The sequence below is a fragment of the Corythoichthys intestinalis genome, chromosome 5, assembly GCF_030265065.1.
Source record: "Corythoichthys intestinalis isolate RoL2023-P3 chromosome 5, ASM3026506v1, whole genome shotgun sequence".
Taxonomy (NCBI): Eukaryota; Metazoa; Chordata; class Actinopteri; order Syngnathiformes; family Syngnathidae; genus Corythoichthys; species Corythoichthys intestinalis.
In genome coordinates this window covers 40,286,957-40,306,804 of record NC_080399.1, presented here as the reverse complement: position 1 = coordinate 40,306,804, position 19,848 = coordinate 40,286,957, and the positions used below count along the sequence as shown (strand labels likewise).

Genomic DNA, 19,848 nt, shown 5'->3' with positions numbered 1-19,848 from the left:
ATCTTACAATGGAGTGCTGTTCTCTGTTGGGCTTCCAGGTCAGTTTTTGTTGGAAGAATCTCGGCTCCTGGAAGCGGCAGAGATGGCACAGAAGGCTGCCCGGCTTGACAGCGGCGAGTTTGATGTGGTCTTCAGTGCTGCTCATATGCTAAGGTGTGTGGTAAATTGACTGCATATAGTCCATTCCTTCAGTTGGAAGGAAAGGCTGTGTTAAGTAGAGAGACGTGTGCCATGTCTGCATGGTTTCTTCGATTGACTAGACTGCATTTTTTAATCGTCTTCTGTGGTCGCAGTGCCAGTTGAGCTTGAGTGAGCTATCCAGCTGTATATTTTCCTATGCACTTTCTCGCTTTCCCTTGCCACTTTTACTTTGCGGGAGCTGGCGCTCACTTCCAAATAAAAGTGCAATGTTCGGAACAGTGGCCTGAACAATAGAGCGTTAGTCGACTGTAGCTTTCAGTTTTTTTGTATTTTTAATTTAAGCAATGAAAGTGATTTTGTTGTTAAATCCAAACATCAGAGGTGCATTCATTATAACATAAAGTTTGAAAATGGTCGTATTATGCATGACAGACAAGTGTCTGGCTCTTTATTTCCTGGGTGAAAGAATCTTTTGAATAACCAATGTTTGACTGAGGTATGTAAAACATTTTAACTGGATCTAGCAGTAAACCATTAAATTTCCACGTTGCTTGACGTGTCTTAGCACCACTGGGAGAAGATTCATTAGGGTTTTAAAGGTGTTTATATATACAGGTAGTTGCTGAGTTAGGACGTACCCGACTTACGTGGTTTGGACTTTACGACAGCCATTTGCTCCCAAGAAGTCGCGTAGCTGAATGAGAGGGTAAAGAGCTGCAAGCCTGCGCGGACATTTGTTGCTTGTGAAGCATCCACAGAGGCAACACCTGTGTATAACATCTTTTGTAATGTTTATAGTGTGTTTTCAATCGTGGTCGAATACTTTGGATCAGTCGATGTGATTGTTTGTGATGATGTCCGAATACTAACTGATACATGCTTATCGTTTGTGTGGATTCTTATTGCTGTATCAGCAGCTAGCTATAAACGCACATTTGAATTGCTGTTATTGAAGATGAAACTGAAATAATTTCATTTTTATTTCAGTTTCATTCCGCAAGTGTTGATGTCATGAGCAACTGAATAAAGTCAGCAAACCACACAAACGTCAGACATCGTCATTTCGGCGCTTACCTCGCTGTCTAGCTAGGACTTAGCTCCAACATCTTGGCGAGGACAGTACAATCACTGGAAAAAATGCCACTTCTAAAACGAGTAAAAAATTGTGTAATCAGTTTTGGGGTACTGAAATAGTTAATTCCAACTTAGGCGGAAATTCGGGTTATGTCGCCAGCATAGGAACAGAACTCGTTCGGAACCTGCGGACTACCTGTATTTTATCACATTTGTTTCCATTGAAAACAATAGACATGTACTCTATTTGAAGAAGAAGATCTGGCTGTAACTGCTAATGCTCCCAATTCAAATGGATCTTGCGTCTATTGCCGTCAATTGCACTGAAACCTGATCGTCCTAACCCTAGTTGAAATGTATTAGCCATGCATACAACCAGCCAATTGGAAGCTGTTTCAATCAGGCCAGTCCACTAAATGTATTTTGCTACAGTGACATGTAAACGCTCAGAGAAAGAGAGGGAGAGAGTACACTACCAGTGGGTATTTTTAAGCAATGATGAGGCTTTCTCTTCCTGTTTGGCCTTTTGCCTGACTTTTGCTTAGTCCACGCTCTTGATGTGTTTGTGTTGGGTGCAGAAATGGAAAGACCTTGTGTTGTTACGGTAGAAGAAACTTTTCTAAAGGATGGGGCCAAAATCTTACATGTGCAATGTGTATTTTATTGCACTCTCGGGTGCTTCTAAACATTTTGCTACCAAGCAAATACTTGTATGCTTTCGTCTTTAAACAAGTGTTATGAGCCATTCCATTGCTTCTCTACAATAACTTTAGTTGATCTTGTCACTTATGAACAGTCAGCAGTTTAATGATTCAAGGCCACTAAGGGGTTGTGTACCTTCTCTTTTGGATGACAAATTATGTAATATTACATAATGAGCTATATAATGGTTGCCAGGCCACTTGAAATTCACTTTTTATGATACACAAGACATATGGTATGGTCAGGGCCACTGCCATGTCAAATTGCAGCATATATAAACAATTACAAGCATGTCATGATATTAGTTATAAAGTACACTGAATTTGCTGAATTCATGATGGATTTACAAAAGAACTTGTTAATAAGAAACCATATTAAATGCGGCTATGATTCTAAAAAGATTTTGAGAATTTTATAAATATTCTTACATTTGCAGTAAAATGACTGCATCTCTGAATTTTATGTCAAAACAAGTAACTTGAAAGTAGGTTGAAAACTGAACAATCGATTGCTGCTTCAACAAACACTCGATTTAATGTAATATTATGTTAATAGAATGGCTGTAACGTAAAATGACATGTGACAACACTCATTCCCATTGCCTTACATAATCTAGGAGAAAAATGGCTGACAGCGGGCGCAGGCCGCTCGAAACAAAAATGCTCTTCACGTCTCATTTCCATGAGCTATTTCCAATAGTTAAAAAGATGTTCACAATGTATTGATGACCCAGTAACGTTACTTAACCTACCGGTAGTTGATTAATTTGTCAGTGTTGCTAATCTGAGAAAACCATCGATAGCCTCAGGCTAACATTACAAGCGGTACAAGTTACTCCTGACTAAGAGATGAGGCTAGCCATGTATCACTGTCTTATTCTTGACTGTTTTTGTACCTTTGTTTTTATTTTGCTTTTTTTTTTTATAAAATACATTAAGGCTAGGTTCATACCGCAGGTATTAATGCACAAATCCAATTTTTTTGTGTTTTTCCGACTTGAGTCAGGCATTAACTTGACGGTCTGAATGGGACAAGTCGCATAAAAGTGGACCATTTCAAATCCGATCTAGGTCACTTTCGTATGTGGTTAAAATCCGATCTGGGCCACATTTTTCCAGAATGTGGTTGCGGTCTGAACTGTCAAGTCTCCCAAATCGGAATTCATGCAGCAATTGCGTCAGCAAAGAGTGAGAGAGACCGGGCGCTATGGTAGTGATAGAGCTATGCATCAGCATTAGCGCCTAGCTTGAACGCGATAATTAGAGAAGAGGCGAGCTTGACAACAGTCATAAAAAAAAAATAATGGGGGGGGTGGATATGTGGTCCTAATGAGCAATACTTCAAGATTGCTTACACGGCCGAGAGTCCGGGCTAACTGTCTGTATATGTGTGCGTTATAAACACACTATCAGTCCATATAAACTTTGAATATCAGACTAAACGCGCATTATTTATGTCAGTTATCCATGTCCTCTTTTTGGAAATCAAAATATGATCACAGTAGAACTGCGTGGAACCAGCATTTGTTTTGCTGCTCCTGCGCATGCGTGTCATCTCAGACTGCGAATTTATGCGCATGCGTGATACTTGGACGGGCTCAATGAACAAAGGCCGTCTGAACGGGCCCGCAAAAAAAACAGTTATGACAAAAAATCGGAATTTTGCATTAACATCTGCGGTATGAACCTAGCCTATGTTAACGTTTCTGTTTAATTTTTTAAAAATGAATTAAAATAAATTATATATGTATATATTCATGAGATATAAATATATGTCTAATTTAAAACGTTTCATATATACTGGTATATGTATATTTATAAAATAAATACATTTAAAATAATTTAAAGTGTATTTATCTAAATTTATTTCTGCCCCTAGTGGCAAAAACAGTCCTACAGAAAACACTGGTCACACGCACACAGGCACACGCATATAAACACAAATGCACTCTAAACAATTTCCATAAAATCTGAACCCTGTCTCGCTCAAACAATTTCAGAATTGATTTGGTAATCCTATAGACGAGTATCCTACTGATGAGACAGCTGTACCAATGCCAGTTAGTTCAGTCAATAGCATTATCATGCATTCAGTAATACGGTTTTTTTCTATGATTTGCCCTGACTTAGGGAGATAAACTGTCCGGAAAACAAGATGTCTTACATACATATACGGTTCTTCGTCAGTTCATTTGTCTCTTTGTTTTCTCATACATGCTGCAGGTTTATAAAGGGTAATTGTTTGTATGTTTGGCAACCGCTGTCTCATACATTCCATTCTTCACTGCGGATTGGCCGACTTAGAAGGTTCCCCAGCGCCTTCAGTCATGTTTTGGTAGCTCTCCAATAAACAGCTGCCAAATGGAGTGATGGGTTGAACAAGAAATAATCTTTTTTTTTTTTTTAATCCCAAAAGTCTTTTTCTAAATAATGGCAAATAAACATTTGGTTATGGTTAAATGTAAAACCTATCCATTAATAACAATCAAACATTGCTGTCTGCTTGTATATAGATTGATCTTCGCAGTACATGCTTATGAGGTCAAAAAAAGAAAAAAAGAAAAGAAAAAAAAGACTTGTACTTTTCATGGTAAAACAACTTCTTTGTTTCAACATGACAGTGCCCAAGCTAGTACTCAAAGCAAGGTATCCTTCAATGAGTTTAGTATGGAAGAGTTTTAGAGCCATGACCTACATCCAATGCTTTTAGGGACCTTGTGAATGAATGAATATATGTGCTGTTTTTCACAACCTGTAGGTCTAATGGCCAAATGTACTGGTATTTCCGTCAATATTGTAAATACCTGTGCATGTCGCTTCACTGTAGTCAGAGTCGGTCATTGGTATTAAGTTCTTGTGAGAAAGGTTTCATCAAGAAACGAAACATGCATCACTGTTTATGTCACTGGAAATCTGTTTTTTGTTAAATGCCCTTTTACCTGGAACTTCAAAAAGTCTGTGAACTTATAATTACCCACAACAGCCAACATGAAAGCCGACCTCTTTTGATCACCAAAGAAGGGGGGGCTCCGCCACCAGCCATGAGCGCCCCACTGTCCTTGACATTGTCAAAAATAGCCCATTTGAATGGAGCAATTGTTAACATCAGTTAAAAAAAAAAAAAACTGCAGTTAGGTATTTGCAGACCTGAAGTAATGTTATGAATAGTGTTAATGTTAGATGTAAGCAGAAAACTAGGAAGATTGAAAGTTAAAAAAATAAATAAATAAATTATTAGAAATGTTACCGTCACACTTTATAGCATCAACTATTTCACGTTGCTGTGAGTCCTGACCAGTGTTATCACAGATTACTTGAACAAGTAATTTAAGTACTAATTACTGATTACGCCTCAAAAAGTAATGTAGTTATTTTACTGATTATAAGTTACTTTACAAGTAATTTATCAGGTACTTTTTACCAATTTTTCTCCCTTTGCCTCCTCAACATAAGAATGACAACATAAAAATCTTATCGCATGTAATTGAATTTAAAATTAAATTTAAAGGGGAAGATCAGAATTTTTCAAATAAGGCTTAATCTTCGGGTTAGTGGAGGTTTAATTAGTCGATAGAGTTGAGTTCAACCACCATTGCTGTCCTCTTGCTCAGCCACTCCTGAGCCCTGAAACTAAAAAATAACTGACAAACGCATGGAATTTGTTGAAATCAACTCCACCGATTAATTAAACCCCGCTAACTGATGGATTAAGCCTAATGTCAAAAATTCTGAATTTCGGGTTAGGGTTAAAAGAATATCAGTGCCAATGTAAAACAATGCAAATTGACTGCACAATAATCAGCAACACACAAATGAATTGCACAGTGCAAGAAAAACAAAGGTGGGCGCGAGCGTGGATGCGCGTGCACAACCCGGAAGTACACACACGTGGTCAATTTGGCCACAAAATTTGGCGGCAACTAAGCACTCAACACTCAATCGGACTTACAACACATCCCAAAGATGCTAAACGACCACGTCCCCTCACGGCATAAATATATATAAATGTGCAACAAGAATATGATGTAAACGATGCTTGACAACTTGGAGCGATGACTGCCCATCGTGTCAACGGCAAAGCTACGAAATGCGCATTTAGGGGGTCCAACTTATCACTGATACCTTCCAGAATGAAAGAAAATATGTTCATTCAAGGATGTACACAGATCAACATTCCCTCGCATATCTCAACACTCGGCTCGAATGGGCACCCGCGCTGGCAGTCTGGCCCACGCCTTTCTCAGTCCCAAAATGCTCAGCGCTTGTGACTTCGAGACCAAAACAGGAAGTAGCTGTGAGCGGTTGCCATGGAAATGAACACATACAGGGAACCTTTCTAGCATTTTCTATTCAAAATGCTCTTCGTATTTGACTACAATAGTCTTCATTCTACATACATTATGAGGCAATAACAAAATAGTAACGCACAGACACTAAGGAAACTAACTTTAATCAGATTACGGTTTTGAAAAAATGAATGCGTTAGATTACTCGTTACTGAAAGAAGCTAATCAGATTACAGTAATGTGTTACTAAGAAACAGCTTAGTTCAAGAGAAAAATCCAATCGTATAGCACAATGCTATCGAATCAGAAACATGGAGGCAAATGGATTGGCCGTTCTCATCCCTCATGTTGTCCCCTGCATTATTTTCTCTGTGACCCCCATGCAACCGTAAACACCGCAGGTTGAAGGACTCCATGGAAAATGAGAGTCATAAAGATGAGGAATGACTGCTCTTTCCTCTTTTCCCTTTTTAGACAAGCCAGCCTGAACGGAGCAGCTGAGAAGTATTACGGACAAGCTGCAAGCCTGAGACCCAATGTGAGTGCAAACTTATGCTAATCATTATCACCATCATAGTGGACGCTGGGTTATTACAGACTTGGTGGCTTGTCAGTCATCTGAGGCATATTACGGTCCGCACATTCATTATCGGTGAATCTCTGAGAAATTTAGAATGTAGCTAAGACTGACGGTTCTTTGGCTCGTCACCAGCTTCAAAAGACGGGCACATGGTAACGGAAAGCACTAATGATAATAACGCCTCGACAGCTTTTTATCTAACGTGGAGGTAAGATTCATTTCATGCTGAAATGAAAATAGGCTTGGGATAAACGATTATAATTAGTATTTATGCTATGAATATATTACAGAGATAACAAAGCTTAACAATACATGCTGCTAATGACCCCTGGATGGTTTGTAGGTCTCTAAGTGGACATCAGAAGCAGATGTGGCATTATGTAGAGATTTTAAAGGGTAATAAAAGAGTGGCTCTATCTTCTTCAACCTTCAGTGTGTCCTGACTCCAACCATGTACTCTGTCCATCTTCTTCTAGTGTTTCATGCATTTCTCAAAGGGCACTCGTGTTTTTTTTAAGAGACTTCAGAGTTCAGACAATTCGCTCCATTTCATGGATTTTGTCCTAATGTCCTACCATTTTCTCTATCTACACAAATGAAGTCATATTAGATGCTTGCTCTGTGTGGGTCTTTATGTTCCCTTTGAAAGTGTTTTAGCTCATAATAGGATTCTTTACCTTATTGTCTAACAGTACCATTATAGCCAATGATTCCCAAATTGAATTTCACACCCGTTCTTTCGATGAGCACGTTGCCGTATTGAGCAGCCTAATGTGCTGCCCATCTGGCTCTGCCTCTGCTGTTGTAAGACCGTTTTGGGGGAGGATTGGGCTGCATAGAGGTTACAGAGCTGCAGGAAATGAGTGAGGGAAAAAAACAGGTTATTGACGAGGGACATTTTCTGAGTGCCGCGTGTGCTGCAGGAGGATGGTTATAAATCAAAGACACCTTAGCTGTATGAATGAAGCAGTGCATGGAAGATTTTTGGTTGAGCTTGGCTGAAAGGTTTAACCGGTAAGAGGGAACTTAACTCAAGACTTGATGTCCTTTGCAAATGATTGTGACTAGTATATCAAGGAAGGGTGTTTCATATGTTATATAATGCATCTTTGAATAAGCACTAATAGAGAAAAAAAAACTCTTTGACAGAATCCTTATAAAATAACGATAATTGGTTTGTACGTGGATTTTACTTTGGACGTACTAAAACATGATACAGTATACGGAGAAAATATACTTTGCAAAACCCGAGTGAGGGTTGCCAACTAAATCAGCGTGATTAATTCCGGCAACAAAAAAAACAAACACAAGCAGAAGCATTTTCACATTGTTTTATGAAAGCAAGAAACCAATCGCTGAGTCACTTGCCAAAGACACGGTTCCTATTTATAGGTTGCAAAAGTAGTGATTTATTGGCATGTTATAAACTTTTGACCTCAAGTATGTGTTTCCATGTCGGAAAACATGTACAACACTACATGTGAAAAGACTGCCAGAGAGGTAGAGGTTAACAACAGCTGAGCCATGTCGTTTTATGGCCCTTTTGACAATGTAAAGTTATTAGACATTTCTAATTTGGATATAATAAGGATCAAAGTAAAGAAACGGAAAACAGATCATTTGAAAAAACAAATGTGATCTTTGTTTGGAATTTCCAAGAGACAATGAGTCAAAATTGTATTAAGTCAAAGAGTGGGTAAAAATTATCTAACATGAAAAGTTCCAACAAACAGTTGAGTGACAAACTACTGTAAATATGCGAGTGTATTACAGGTTGCATTATTACATGTGTCGTTAACCCCCCCAAAAAAGCCCATCGAAAAGGGATGCACAGTTTTAGCTGCATTTGTAAATTGTATTTTATTTGTGTTATCAAAGAAATAGCCGAGGTCTGTTAACACATGATTCAGTGCTTGAAGCAGGACAGTTTTAAAACAGGAGTTAAATCCAACATTTGGGTACAATTGATTGACAATTGATTTCAGAGTTTGAAGTAAGTATGCGTTAACACACAGATATGCATTCACAGAACTAGGGCTGCAGCTATCCATTATTTTAGTAGTCGATTAATCTATCAATTTATAAATAATCGAATAATGATAAATAATCGAATAATCAGATTAGGAATATTTAACATGTTGGAGAATAAATTTTAGGAGATGTAAAACAAAGGCTTGCTAAGATTGCGCTTTCAAAAGAGCATAAAATGCAAATACAAAATAAAATCTCCGCGTGTTTAGTTAAACTACGCAGAATTGCACTTTCATTTCAAAATAAATTAAAATACCTGATCTTAGCTTCAAACGGTATTAAAAAAAAAACAATAAAAAAACTTGATTAGCAAAAGTCCACTATCTTAAATGCTATAACATGCTACCTTTTTTTCCAATGCTCTTAAAAATTGTTCAAACACATTCCACAAAACATGGCTAAATATACCAATAAACTAAATTATGAAAGCATAAAAAGCATATTAGCTCAAACAAAAACGTCCCTTATGTTTGTCTTAACAGGGAGCACCTGGATTCAGCCATGCTAAATGAGTTATGTCATATTCACTGTTGCCACTAGCGGGCAATGTATCTACCCAGATCAATAAAACTAAATGCAACTACTTTCAAAACAAACCATTACAACGCCACTCTAATTAATTGAATACTCGAAGCAGCAAAAATTGATTCGAAGCTTTTTTCTAATCGAATTACTCGAGTTAATCAAGTAATCGTTGCAGCACTACACACATTACCATAAGGTTCATTCACTGTGTGTTGAAAATTATTATATATATATATATATATATATATATATATATATAGTGAATTATTATATAAATGTGGGGGGGTTAAATATTAATACACTGTTGTAACATTAGACGTTGCATATCAAATTGGAAAGAAATCAGTGTACACTTTTTTTCTCACAAGTGTGCACATTTTTCACAAGCTCTAATCATAATTGTGTATACAGTGTATCAAAAAAAGGGAGTACACCCGTCACATTTCTGCACATATTTAAGTATATCTTTTCATGGGACAACACTGACAAAATGACACTTTGACACAATGAAAAGTAGTCTGTGTGCAGCTTATATAATTGAGATAATTTATTTTCCCCTGAAAATAACTCAAAATATAGCCACTAATATCGAAACCCCTGGCAACAAAAGTGAGTACACCCCTAAGAAACAAAGTACATCCCTAAATGTCAAAAATTGAGTACTGCTTGTCATTTTCCCTCCAAAATGTCATGTGACTCATTACAGGAGTGCTGTCAGCATTGCTGCAGAGATTGAAGAGGTGGGGGGTCAGCCTGTTAGTGCTCAGACCATACGCCGCGCTCTACATCACGTTGGTGTGCATGGCTGTCACCCCAGGAGGAAGCCTCTTTTGAAGACGGTACACAAGAAAGCCCGCAAAGAGTTTGCTGAAGACATGTCAACAAAGCACATGGATTACTGGAACCATGTCCTATGGTCTGATGAGACGGGCAGGCTTTCTTGTGTACCGTCTTCAGAATAGGCTTCCTCCTGGGTGACAGCCATGCACACCAATTTTATGTAGAGTGCAACGTATGGTCTGAGCAGTAACAGGCTGACCCCCCCCCCCCCCCCTTCAATCTCTGAAGAAAATGACAAGCAGTACTCCATTTGGACATTTAGGGATGTACGTACTTTCTAACAGTGTTGTTAATCTTACTGAAAAAAGTAATTAATTATAGTTACAAATTACTTCTCCCAAAAAGTAATTGCGTTAGTAACTCAATTACCTGAATGTAAGAGTAATTAGTTACTTGGCAAAGTAATTGGTGATAATTACTTTTTTTTTTTTTCCCCTCAAAAAAAAAAAAAAAAACATTGGCCACACTATGTGAATTTTTTTGTGAAGGTTTTTGGTACAATTGGCCCGAGCCCAATTCGTTACCCTAATTTTCCCTTTACCCTGAATCAACTGTTAAAAGTTGTTAAAATTGCTCCCATTATTGCATTAGTTCCCTTCTCTCTACTTTCGACATATGAAAGTTTTAAAACTGTTTCATCATTTAAAGATAGATTCAAGTCAAGATTTTGCCGATTTAGAAGTATTTTAGATTAAAAAAAAAAGTTACCCAGGTTCGCTAGGAAGGTTCTCTACAACAGAGTCGTCCTAAAAAGTGTACTGCTTTAAGATGGCGGCTGTTTACAAAAGCATCTAGTGCCGTGTCTGTCATTTTGCATCTAGTTATATCTATATACAGTATATGTGATATCTACCATGTCTACCATATCTACCATAACATGCGGGCGTAGTTTGTAGGCTATCGGCTACAACATGTATTATTGGAGCTACCTAGCATCGCGCTTGCTCGGCGTCACAACTTTCTTGCCTCCTCCACACTCCTGCTCTGCTCTATCGTCTCGGTGAGTCCGTCTCCCTCAGACTTTTCGACCAATATAATAACGCATAGTAACGCATGCCTTTCCGTCCTCAGTAACGGTAACGGCGTTGCCAAGATGAGAAAAGTAATTAGATTACCCACTACTGAAAAAAATAACGCCGTTAGTAACGCCGTTATATTGTAACGCCGTTATTAACAACACTGGTTTCTAAGGGGTGTACTCACTTTTGTTGCCAGGGGTTTACATATTAATGGCTATATTTTGAGTTATTTTGAGGGGAAAATAACTCTATTAAATATTATATAAGCTGCACACAGACTACTTTTCATTGTGTCAAAGTGTTATTTTGTCAGTGTAGTCCCATGAAAAAATATACTTAAATATCTGCAGAAATGCGAGAGGTGTACTCACTTTTATGATATACTGTATGTGTGGAAAATATCACATGTTTACTTTTGCGTTTTGCAAGCCCAACTCCCAACCGCAAAATCATGGTTACAGCTTTTGCAAAACAAAAAAAAGTGCATTTGAGAAATTTCAGTATGAAGTAAAGTGTGTATAACTAGACTGATTAAAGGTTGGGGAGGTTTCCTAACACAAATCAAATTCAATTTTGTAAATATGATTGATTTTGTAAAATGATTCCTTATGGACCAAATAAAACTTGATTGTACTGGCGCTGCCACTAAATTCCCTTGCGGTAAAAGGCTTTTGTCTCAAAGGCAGGAAAGAAATCTAAATGCCATCTGACTTTGCAACACATATTGAGGCTACATAACCATGGGTACTTGAGTTCTTCATTTCTTCTGTCATCGTCTTTTAGTATCCCGCCGCCTTGATGAACTTGGGAGCCATTCTTCATCTCAATGGGAAACTTCAAGAAGCTGAAGCTAATTACCTCCGAGCGCTGCGCCTCAAACCAGATGATGCCATCACCCAGTCCAACTTGCGTAAGCTGTGGAACATTATGGAGAAACAAGGCCTGAAGACCACCAGCCCATAAGCTTTAGTTGCCTGCTTGGCACACGGATGCCCTGCTTGCTCATCTAACTGACGTAGAAGTAAGTCAGGGAGGATGTCTGCAAATGCAGAAAGGGCTCGATAGTGCCTCGGTGCCCTTGTCGTGGTTTCTGCTGACACCTCGACTTCTGACACAAATGTTGTTAGAAGTTTGACCTGAGCGTCGCTCCTATTTTACTAACTAGAGCACTTGAAATGGAGGTGGTAATGTGGTTCTATCCTTCACCATTGGGAATGAATTTGAAGGCGAGTGATTAAGGTGTTCAGCTTCACTTTATAATGGAGAAAATAGTTGATCCGTCATTAAGACAAAAGGTATTAAGAATGTCACCCATTACATCAATAACTCGAAGGAAATATAATATCAATAAATGCATTTTGGTGACTTTAAAAGGGAATTAATTTATTTGCGATTGCAGCACTACAAAAGCCTGAAAGTGTTTAAAAGAGCATGTTTGAAACAGATTTGGCTTTAAAATTTAGAGAGGAAAAAGTAGGACGAACAATATGAGATATTTATTGCGCCTTCTTATAAAAATGATTAAGACTTTTTTTTCAGCAGTACAAATGTCATTTCTATACTGTAACAAAAATCAAGTCTTGAAGTAGGAAGCTATAAATGGAAAAGCAAATGACCTTCCCATGGAAGTTGTACACAATTTAAGGACTGCTCTGGGAGTTTGGCTGACATTGCTTCCCCTACATGTCACAAGCTTCTTTTATTTAATATGTGAACGAGTGGAAGAGTTATTGGCCAAATACAAAAGCTATCTATAACCATGCTGACCTTTTTTTTAACATTAAAAGATGAAATAACGAATGATATGTTTTCATCCCCATCTTGGTGTTGGATTTAACTAATTTGATGTGTTTGTATAAAATAAATCCTAATATATACCTAAATTGTGTGTTGTAAACTGAAATCTCACAGGAAAAAAGGAGTCTGGCACAGAATGATTTGTTGGTTCACTTCACTGTTTTTTTTTTTTTTTTAGTGTGTCAGTGTTGTTAATCGACTTGAACATCCACCTGTTGTTGTCAAATGAAGTGAAAACACACCGTCTGTGAAAGAAGAAAATGTACACAATTGGTGGTGATCTGTTACAAGCACTTAGACTAGTATGCCACTTTTCTACTGCATGGTACCAGGTGCTTTAGGGCGATTACTTTTCCTGCTTCAGAACTTTTTTACATCCAATGTGCAGTGTTTACATCACCCAATATAGTAATGAAAAATTACCGTTTATCTGCTTTTGAAAATTTTTATTTGTCAAAAACCTGTATACAGTGGGGCAAATAACTATTTAGTCAACCACCATTTGTGCAAGTTCTCCTACTTGAAAAGATTAGGGAGGCCTTTAATTGTCAACATGGGTAAACCTCAACCATGAGAGACAGAATGTGAAAAAAAACAGAAAATCACATTGTTTGATTTTTAAAGAATTTATTTCCAAATTAGAGTGGAAAATAAGTATTTGGTCACCTACAAAAAAAGCCAGATTTCTAGCTGTAAAAGAGGTCTAACTTCTTCTAACGAGGTCTAACGAGGCTCCACTCGTTACCTGTATTAATGGCAACTTTTTTAACTCATTATCGGTATAAAAGACACCTGTCCACAACTCAGTCAGTCACACTCCAAACTCCACTACGGCCAAGACCAAAGAGCTGTCCAAGGACACCAGAGATAAAATTGTAGACCTGCACCAGGCTGGGAAGACTGAATCTGCAATAGGTAAAACGCTCGGTGTAAAGAAATCAACTGTGGAAGCAATTAGTAGAAAATAGAAGACAAACAAGACCACTGATAATCTCCCTCGATCTGGGGCTCCATGCAAGATCTCACCCCGTGGCGTCAAAATGATAACAAAAACGGTGAGCAAAAATCCCAGAACCACAAGGGGGGACTTAGTGAATGACCTACAGAGAGCTGGGACCACAGTAACAAAGGCTACTATCAGTAACACAATGGGCCGCCAGGGACTTAAATCCTGCACTGCCAGACGTGTCCCCCTGCTGAAGAAAGTACACGTCCAGGCCCGTCTGCGGTTCGCTAGAGAGCATTTGGATGATCCAGAAGAGGACTGGGAGAATGTCTTATGGTCAGATGAAACCAAAATGGACTTTTTGGTAGAAACACAGGTTCTCGTGTTTGGAGAAGAAAGACTACTAAATTGCATCCGAAGAACACCATACCCACTGTGAAGCATGAGGGTGGAAACATCATGTTTTGGGGCTGTTTTTCTGCAAAGGGACCAGGACGACTGATCTGTGTAAAGGAAAGAATGAATGGGGCCATGTATCAAGAGATTTTGTGTGAAAATCTCCTTCCATCAGCAAGGGCATTGAAGATGAGACGTGGCTTGGTCTTTCAGCATGACAATCATCCCAAACACACAGCCAGGGCAACAAAGGAGTGGCTTCGTAAGAAGCATTTCAAGGTCCTGGAGTGGCCTAGCCAGTCTCCAGATCTCAACCCCATAGAAAATCTGTGGAGGGAGTTGGAAGTCCATGTTACCCAACGACAGCCCCAAAACATCACTGCTCTAGAGGAGATCTGCATGGAGGAATGGGCCAAAATACCAGCAACAGTGTGTGAAAAGCTTATGAAGAGTTACAGCAAACGTTTGGCCTCTGTTATTGCCAACAAAGGGTACATAACAAAGTATTGAGATGGAACTTTTGGTATTGACCAAATACTTATTTTCAACCATGATTTGCAAATAAATTCTTTAAAAATCAAACAATGTGATTTTCTGTTTTATTTTTCCACATTCTGTCTCTCATGGTTGAGGTTTACCCATGTTGACAATTACAAGCCTCTCTAATATTTTAAAGTGGGAGAACTTGCACAATTAGTGGTTGAATAAATACTTATTTGCCCCACTGTAACTAGATCAGGGGTCGGCAACCCAAAGCTCTAGAACCGCATCAAAGGGTTAAAAGAGCTGCTCTTTTAACCCTTTGATGCGGCCCAGTGGCATATTAACTTAATGATTATTTGAACAAAATTTATTCTGGTGCTTGCAAGATTTAACAATGGAACTTAACTTCCCTTTAGTAGGTAGATCAAGTCAGGCTCACTGTTATATGTGTTTGCCAACAGAACACTCACGCAGGTTATGAATTCATCAGCTATGTAAAGTCACACTGAAGCTGTGCCCACAAGTCTTTGCACCATTCACTGGCACAAAGACTTGTAGGTACACCTTCCAAGTAGCAACCATGACTTTACACTCACAAATGCAATGAATTCACCAACTATGTTAAGTCATGATTGCCACTCAGAAGGTGTAGCCCCAAGTTTTTTGGCAACATTCAGAGGTGAAAAGACTTCTGGGTGTGCATTCTGAGTGGCAACAATGACTTAACATAGTTGGTGAATTCATGACGTGAGTGTTCTGTGTTAAAAGTGTGTAAAAAGTGAGCACTTATTCTGCTAATAAAAGGAGGCCAAACCCCTTTGCCAAGTCAAATATGCACAACAGAATAATATATAAGCAGTTGAGCCAATGCAATCATTTCAAATGTCAATACCTGTATGTGCGTGCAGCTCTTAGTGTTGGCTTTTTTGTGGAAACTGGATTAAAATGCCTCTTTGAGTGTTAAAGGTTGCCGACCACTGAACTTAATACTAATTTTTAAAAATACCTTTTTTCTGGTTCCAGTGTACAGTACCCTACAGGGATAAGTGCAGTGGAAAGGGGTCATACATTGTACTGTAAGTTATTATGTTGTTAACTTAGCAACAGAACCAGCTGGCACTGTGTTTTCCATGTTTAAGGAAGAAGGTACATATCTGAATTAAATCTCGAAATCCGTTATTGTAGTTTTGTGATAAATAGTGTCATTTTGAATGTGCTTATCTGAATTTTGTCGTGTCTTTATGCTGATTTCACCAGAGTTTAGAACATTTCTAATCACATTCCATCTCAGCCTCACACATTCTGTAGTCGCAACATGTGTTTAAATCTTATGTACAGTGTTTAGTGCAAAGTCTGCTAATTGCTTGAGTCAAGTGTCCCACTTTGTGTCTCAACTCAGGGATCTCAAGCGGTGCATTTTTGCAGAAACAATTTCTCACAGAGCTAAATTATAGATTTATTTTTGAATGCTGTTGTATTTGTATATATCATTGAGATTTGTAACCTTTCCTTTTTTTGTAAAAAAAAAAAAAAAAAGAAAAAAGAAAAAAATGGTGTCCGAGCAGATATTTTCCCCAACGTTGCTTTTCTCGCCCTAATAAATTTATGCTTTTATGTATTACATTTATTTCGTCTTGTTGTTTTTTTACCACTGGGAATCTTTATAAAGCCTCTTTCACACATGGGCAGCCCTTGTATGTGAACACAATTTCCAGGGTTGACTGACACGGAGATTACGGGGCCATTTTACGGGTCATGTCTTAGTATAATACCCGGGAAAGTCCAGGGACGAGGCTTATGTGAAAGCAAGCGTTGACGTAAATATCATGGCAGGCAGATCGTCACTTCCTCTTTCTTCGCAGTAAGACGAAAAGCGAGAAACTAAACATCGCAATTAACAACATAGCAAGCTTGAAATAGCACAATTAAACCGAAAACATAACAACATTAAATTGCTACTGGATCGTAGAGCCGAGGAACAGAGTCCATCGTCCATCTTTGGAAATGTGTGGTTTATTTTGTTGCCAATGTTAGGGTCCGCAACTGCGGAAACAAGGTTGTACCTTAAAGCAGAAATCAACAGAGGGGTGCGTTCAAGGGTTTTTTAAATACAAACAAAAATACACATGGTCGCGGAAAAGGGGGAATAACACAATGGGTCCATGACTAGCTCAACGGGGATAAATAATACTGACCTAAAGTGATAGGCAGAGAGCCGAAAAGACAACAAAACAAATACACCCAAATACCAGCACAACGGAGGGGATTTCAAAACAAGGGCGGCAGATGTGTCGAATGGCGCCCAGCAAGTTAATATCTCGGCACTCTTTTCTTGGATCGCCTGGGCTTGAATACAGTCTTGATGAGTAACATTCCACACCCACTTTGTTTTTTTTCTTTTTGTCATAATTAATTAGCTATCCTTGCAAGCTGTGAAACAGCTTTTATACCGAATTTAAGGCTGCCAGCACTGCAAATTTGTTAAAGCATGCTATAAAAATAATAGTAATGGATCTCCTCTGCTTTGATCATAGAGCATCAAAGAAGAGGTAAACGTTTCCACATGACGAGGGTAGTGCGTTTCCACATGTGGCGTACAGTGTAAACCAGGTACGACCTTGTGGCGCTGCTTGTACTTCCTGTAGTGGGATGCACAGAAGCTGCTCAAACTGTCCAGTGGCAGTTACATTCTGTATTAAAACAATGTGTGTTGACTTTTAGCTGAGATTTCCCAGTAGAAATGTGCAGGCAGGTGACGAATGAGTCCAGATGGATACATGATTAGGATGCTCTCCTCAAAACAGGACTTGCTTGGAAGAATGAATGATGCTGATCTTATGTTTCTGTTTTTACGCCGACAAACTGAGGGAGGTTTTGGTGGATCACAAAGTTTTTTTTTTTTTTTTTTGAAGGAGCAATTTACTGTTGCGCACATCGTCTTGCTCCAACAGTTCAAATCTTTTTTTGCTGGACACAGTGGTTATCAGTTTATTTTAATTCTCTGTTGTTTTTAGACCAAAAATGTTCACCCTCAAGCGCCTCACTCCTTATTCCGACAGATGTTACCAATTGACTTTGCTATAGCATGCTCTGAGTTTTAGCGATTATGATAAATCACAAATAAATTCTCTCTGACAAGATCCCTTTAACAGAAATTCTTCATGTTTGACCATCGAAAGGAGTGGTGAGACACAAATGCCTTGGAAAATGAAGTGTTAGGACCCTTAAAAAGTGCCTTGTCTGTAAAACTAATTACTTTATCAGTGCTTTTGAAGAGTTATTGAAGTCAAAGTTCAAGCAAGAGTTAAAACTCAGTGGTTTTTCATTGCTGCCCGCTGCTTTTAGGTAGATATTTGGTATTTCGTGATAGACTATCAGTGCACTGATCTGAAGCAGTGCTCAATACATTCTCTTAAGCTTAGACAACTATGCAGGATGCAGAGAAGCATTTAGCTGGGGATGAATTTAGCAATAACATTGGCATGTTATTGCTTGATAGGAGAAGAATTAGCTACTATGTAGAGATTCTTCACGTTATTGAATAGTTTTGTATGTCTAGAAAGGAAATTGTATTTGGGTTATCTAAGATGCCGAGTTGAAAATATGACTTGTGGGGTGCTTGTTGATTTTTATAAATCGCAGAGGGACAAAAAAGGAGAAAGTCTAGTACCGTGTTTTTCGGACTACAAGTCGCAGTATAAGTCGCACCAGCCATAAAATGCCCAACGAAGAGAAAAAAAACATATACAAGTCGCACTGGAGTATAGGTCGCATTTTTGGGGGAAATGTACTTAATAAAATCCAACACATAAAACAGACATGTCATTTTGAAAGGCAATTTAATACAAAAATACAATAGAGAACAACATACTGAATAAGTGTACAGTGTACAGTGCATGAACAACGAAATGCGAATATACTGTCCTCACCAGGACGCTACGGCTCGATCCTGGCTATTTAGCGGGCTAAACTCCCAAATGCTGATGCTGGACGTCCGTATAATTTGCTGAATCAATTTCGTCCTCGATACCAAACAGGTTTGCATCGACGTTAATAAATGATCATTAGGTGCTTTTACAGCAATGACATGACACAAACGGTTAGCATGCGTTCGCTAGCATCATTCAAACAACCCAACAACTGGCTCTAAGTGTCCGATCGCGGGTGGAAAATACACAACAACAACAGAAAAGATGATACACACAGGCGTTGCCTTTTTAGAGATATTTTACAATCATAAACAATGAACGCAGGTTTGCAGCCGTGTTTCTCTCTCGCTAACTCGCCCACTCACACAGCTGCGTAGGTGTCGGTCTTCTTCTGGTGTGTGAGCGGTCTTCTTCACGTAAATAAGTTCGAGTGCGTCCCCATGCGGGCGTGAAAGCGCCACAAACTAAAAGCATGCATTTCAATATAAAAAAGTCAATAATACAATTGAACACACATTGCCAAAGGCAGAACACGAACATGGCCATAGCTATTAAGAGTTATTCAGATAACTATAGCATAAAGAACATGCTAACAAGTTTACCAAACCATCTGTGTCACTCCAAAACACCAAAATAACATGCGAAATGATATCATAATGTGTTAATAATTTCACACAGAAGTCGCTCCTGAGTATAAGTCGCACCCCCAGCCAAACTATGAAAAAAACTGCGACTTATAGTCCGAAAAATACTGTATGTGTTGTATACTTAAGTGCTTGCCAGTGAGAGATTTTGTTATAAGGGCACACACAACATTTTCATGATTTGTTTCTAAATACATTAAATATATATGAAGATAAGTGCTGAAAACGTGCACATGCTAAGAACACTTGAGTGCTGAATCTGAGTTATAGCAAGAAAACATTTTGGAGTGGACCTGAAAAAGGGTAGGCTGATGTCACTTAGAACTCATGCTTTCTGGCCCACCCCTACCAAGAACTATGCACACCGTCAGTGGCTTTCTGACAATTGGAACAATTGCAGCTTCTTCATTTACTTCGCCAAGTTACAGCGCCCTGATTTCCCTAATACATAATCTC

The 19,848-nt window shown here is 38.6% G+C and overlaps 1 protein-coding gene across 4 annotated transcripts in view; it reads left to right on the top strand.

Annotated features, from left to right (window-relative positions):
• tmtc2b (transmembrane O-mannosyltransferase targeting cadherins 2b) overlaps positions 1-16,402 on the top strand; it is a 126,105-nt gene extending 109,703 nt beyond the window's left edge. For 3 of the 4 annotated variants that reach the window (XM_057836150.1, XM_057836149.1, XM_057836151.1), the window contains exons 10-12: positions 39-153; positions 6,677-6,740; positions 11,981-16,402. In XM_057836150.1, the coding sequence (XP_057692133.1) occupies positions 39-153; positions 6,677-6,740; positions 11,981-12,160 (359 nt within the window). In that variant the 3' untranslated portion in view covers positions 12,161-16,402. The remainder of the gene's footprint in view (positions 1-38; positions 154-6,676; positions 6,741-11,980) is intronic. The other variant, XM_057836154.1, reaches the window with a different exon arrangement.
• The last annotated feature ends 3,446 nt before the right edge of the window (positions 16,403-19,848 follow it).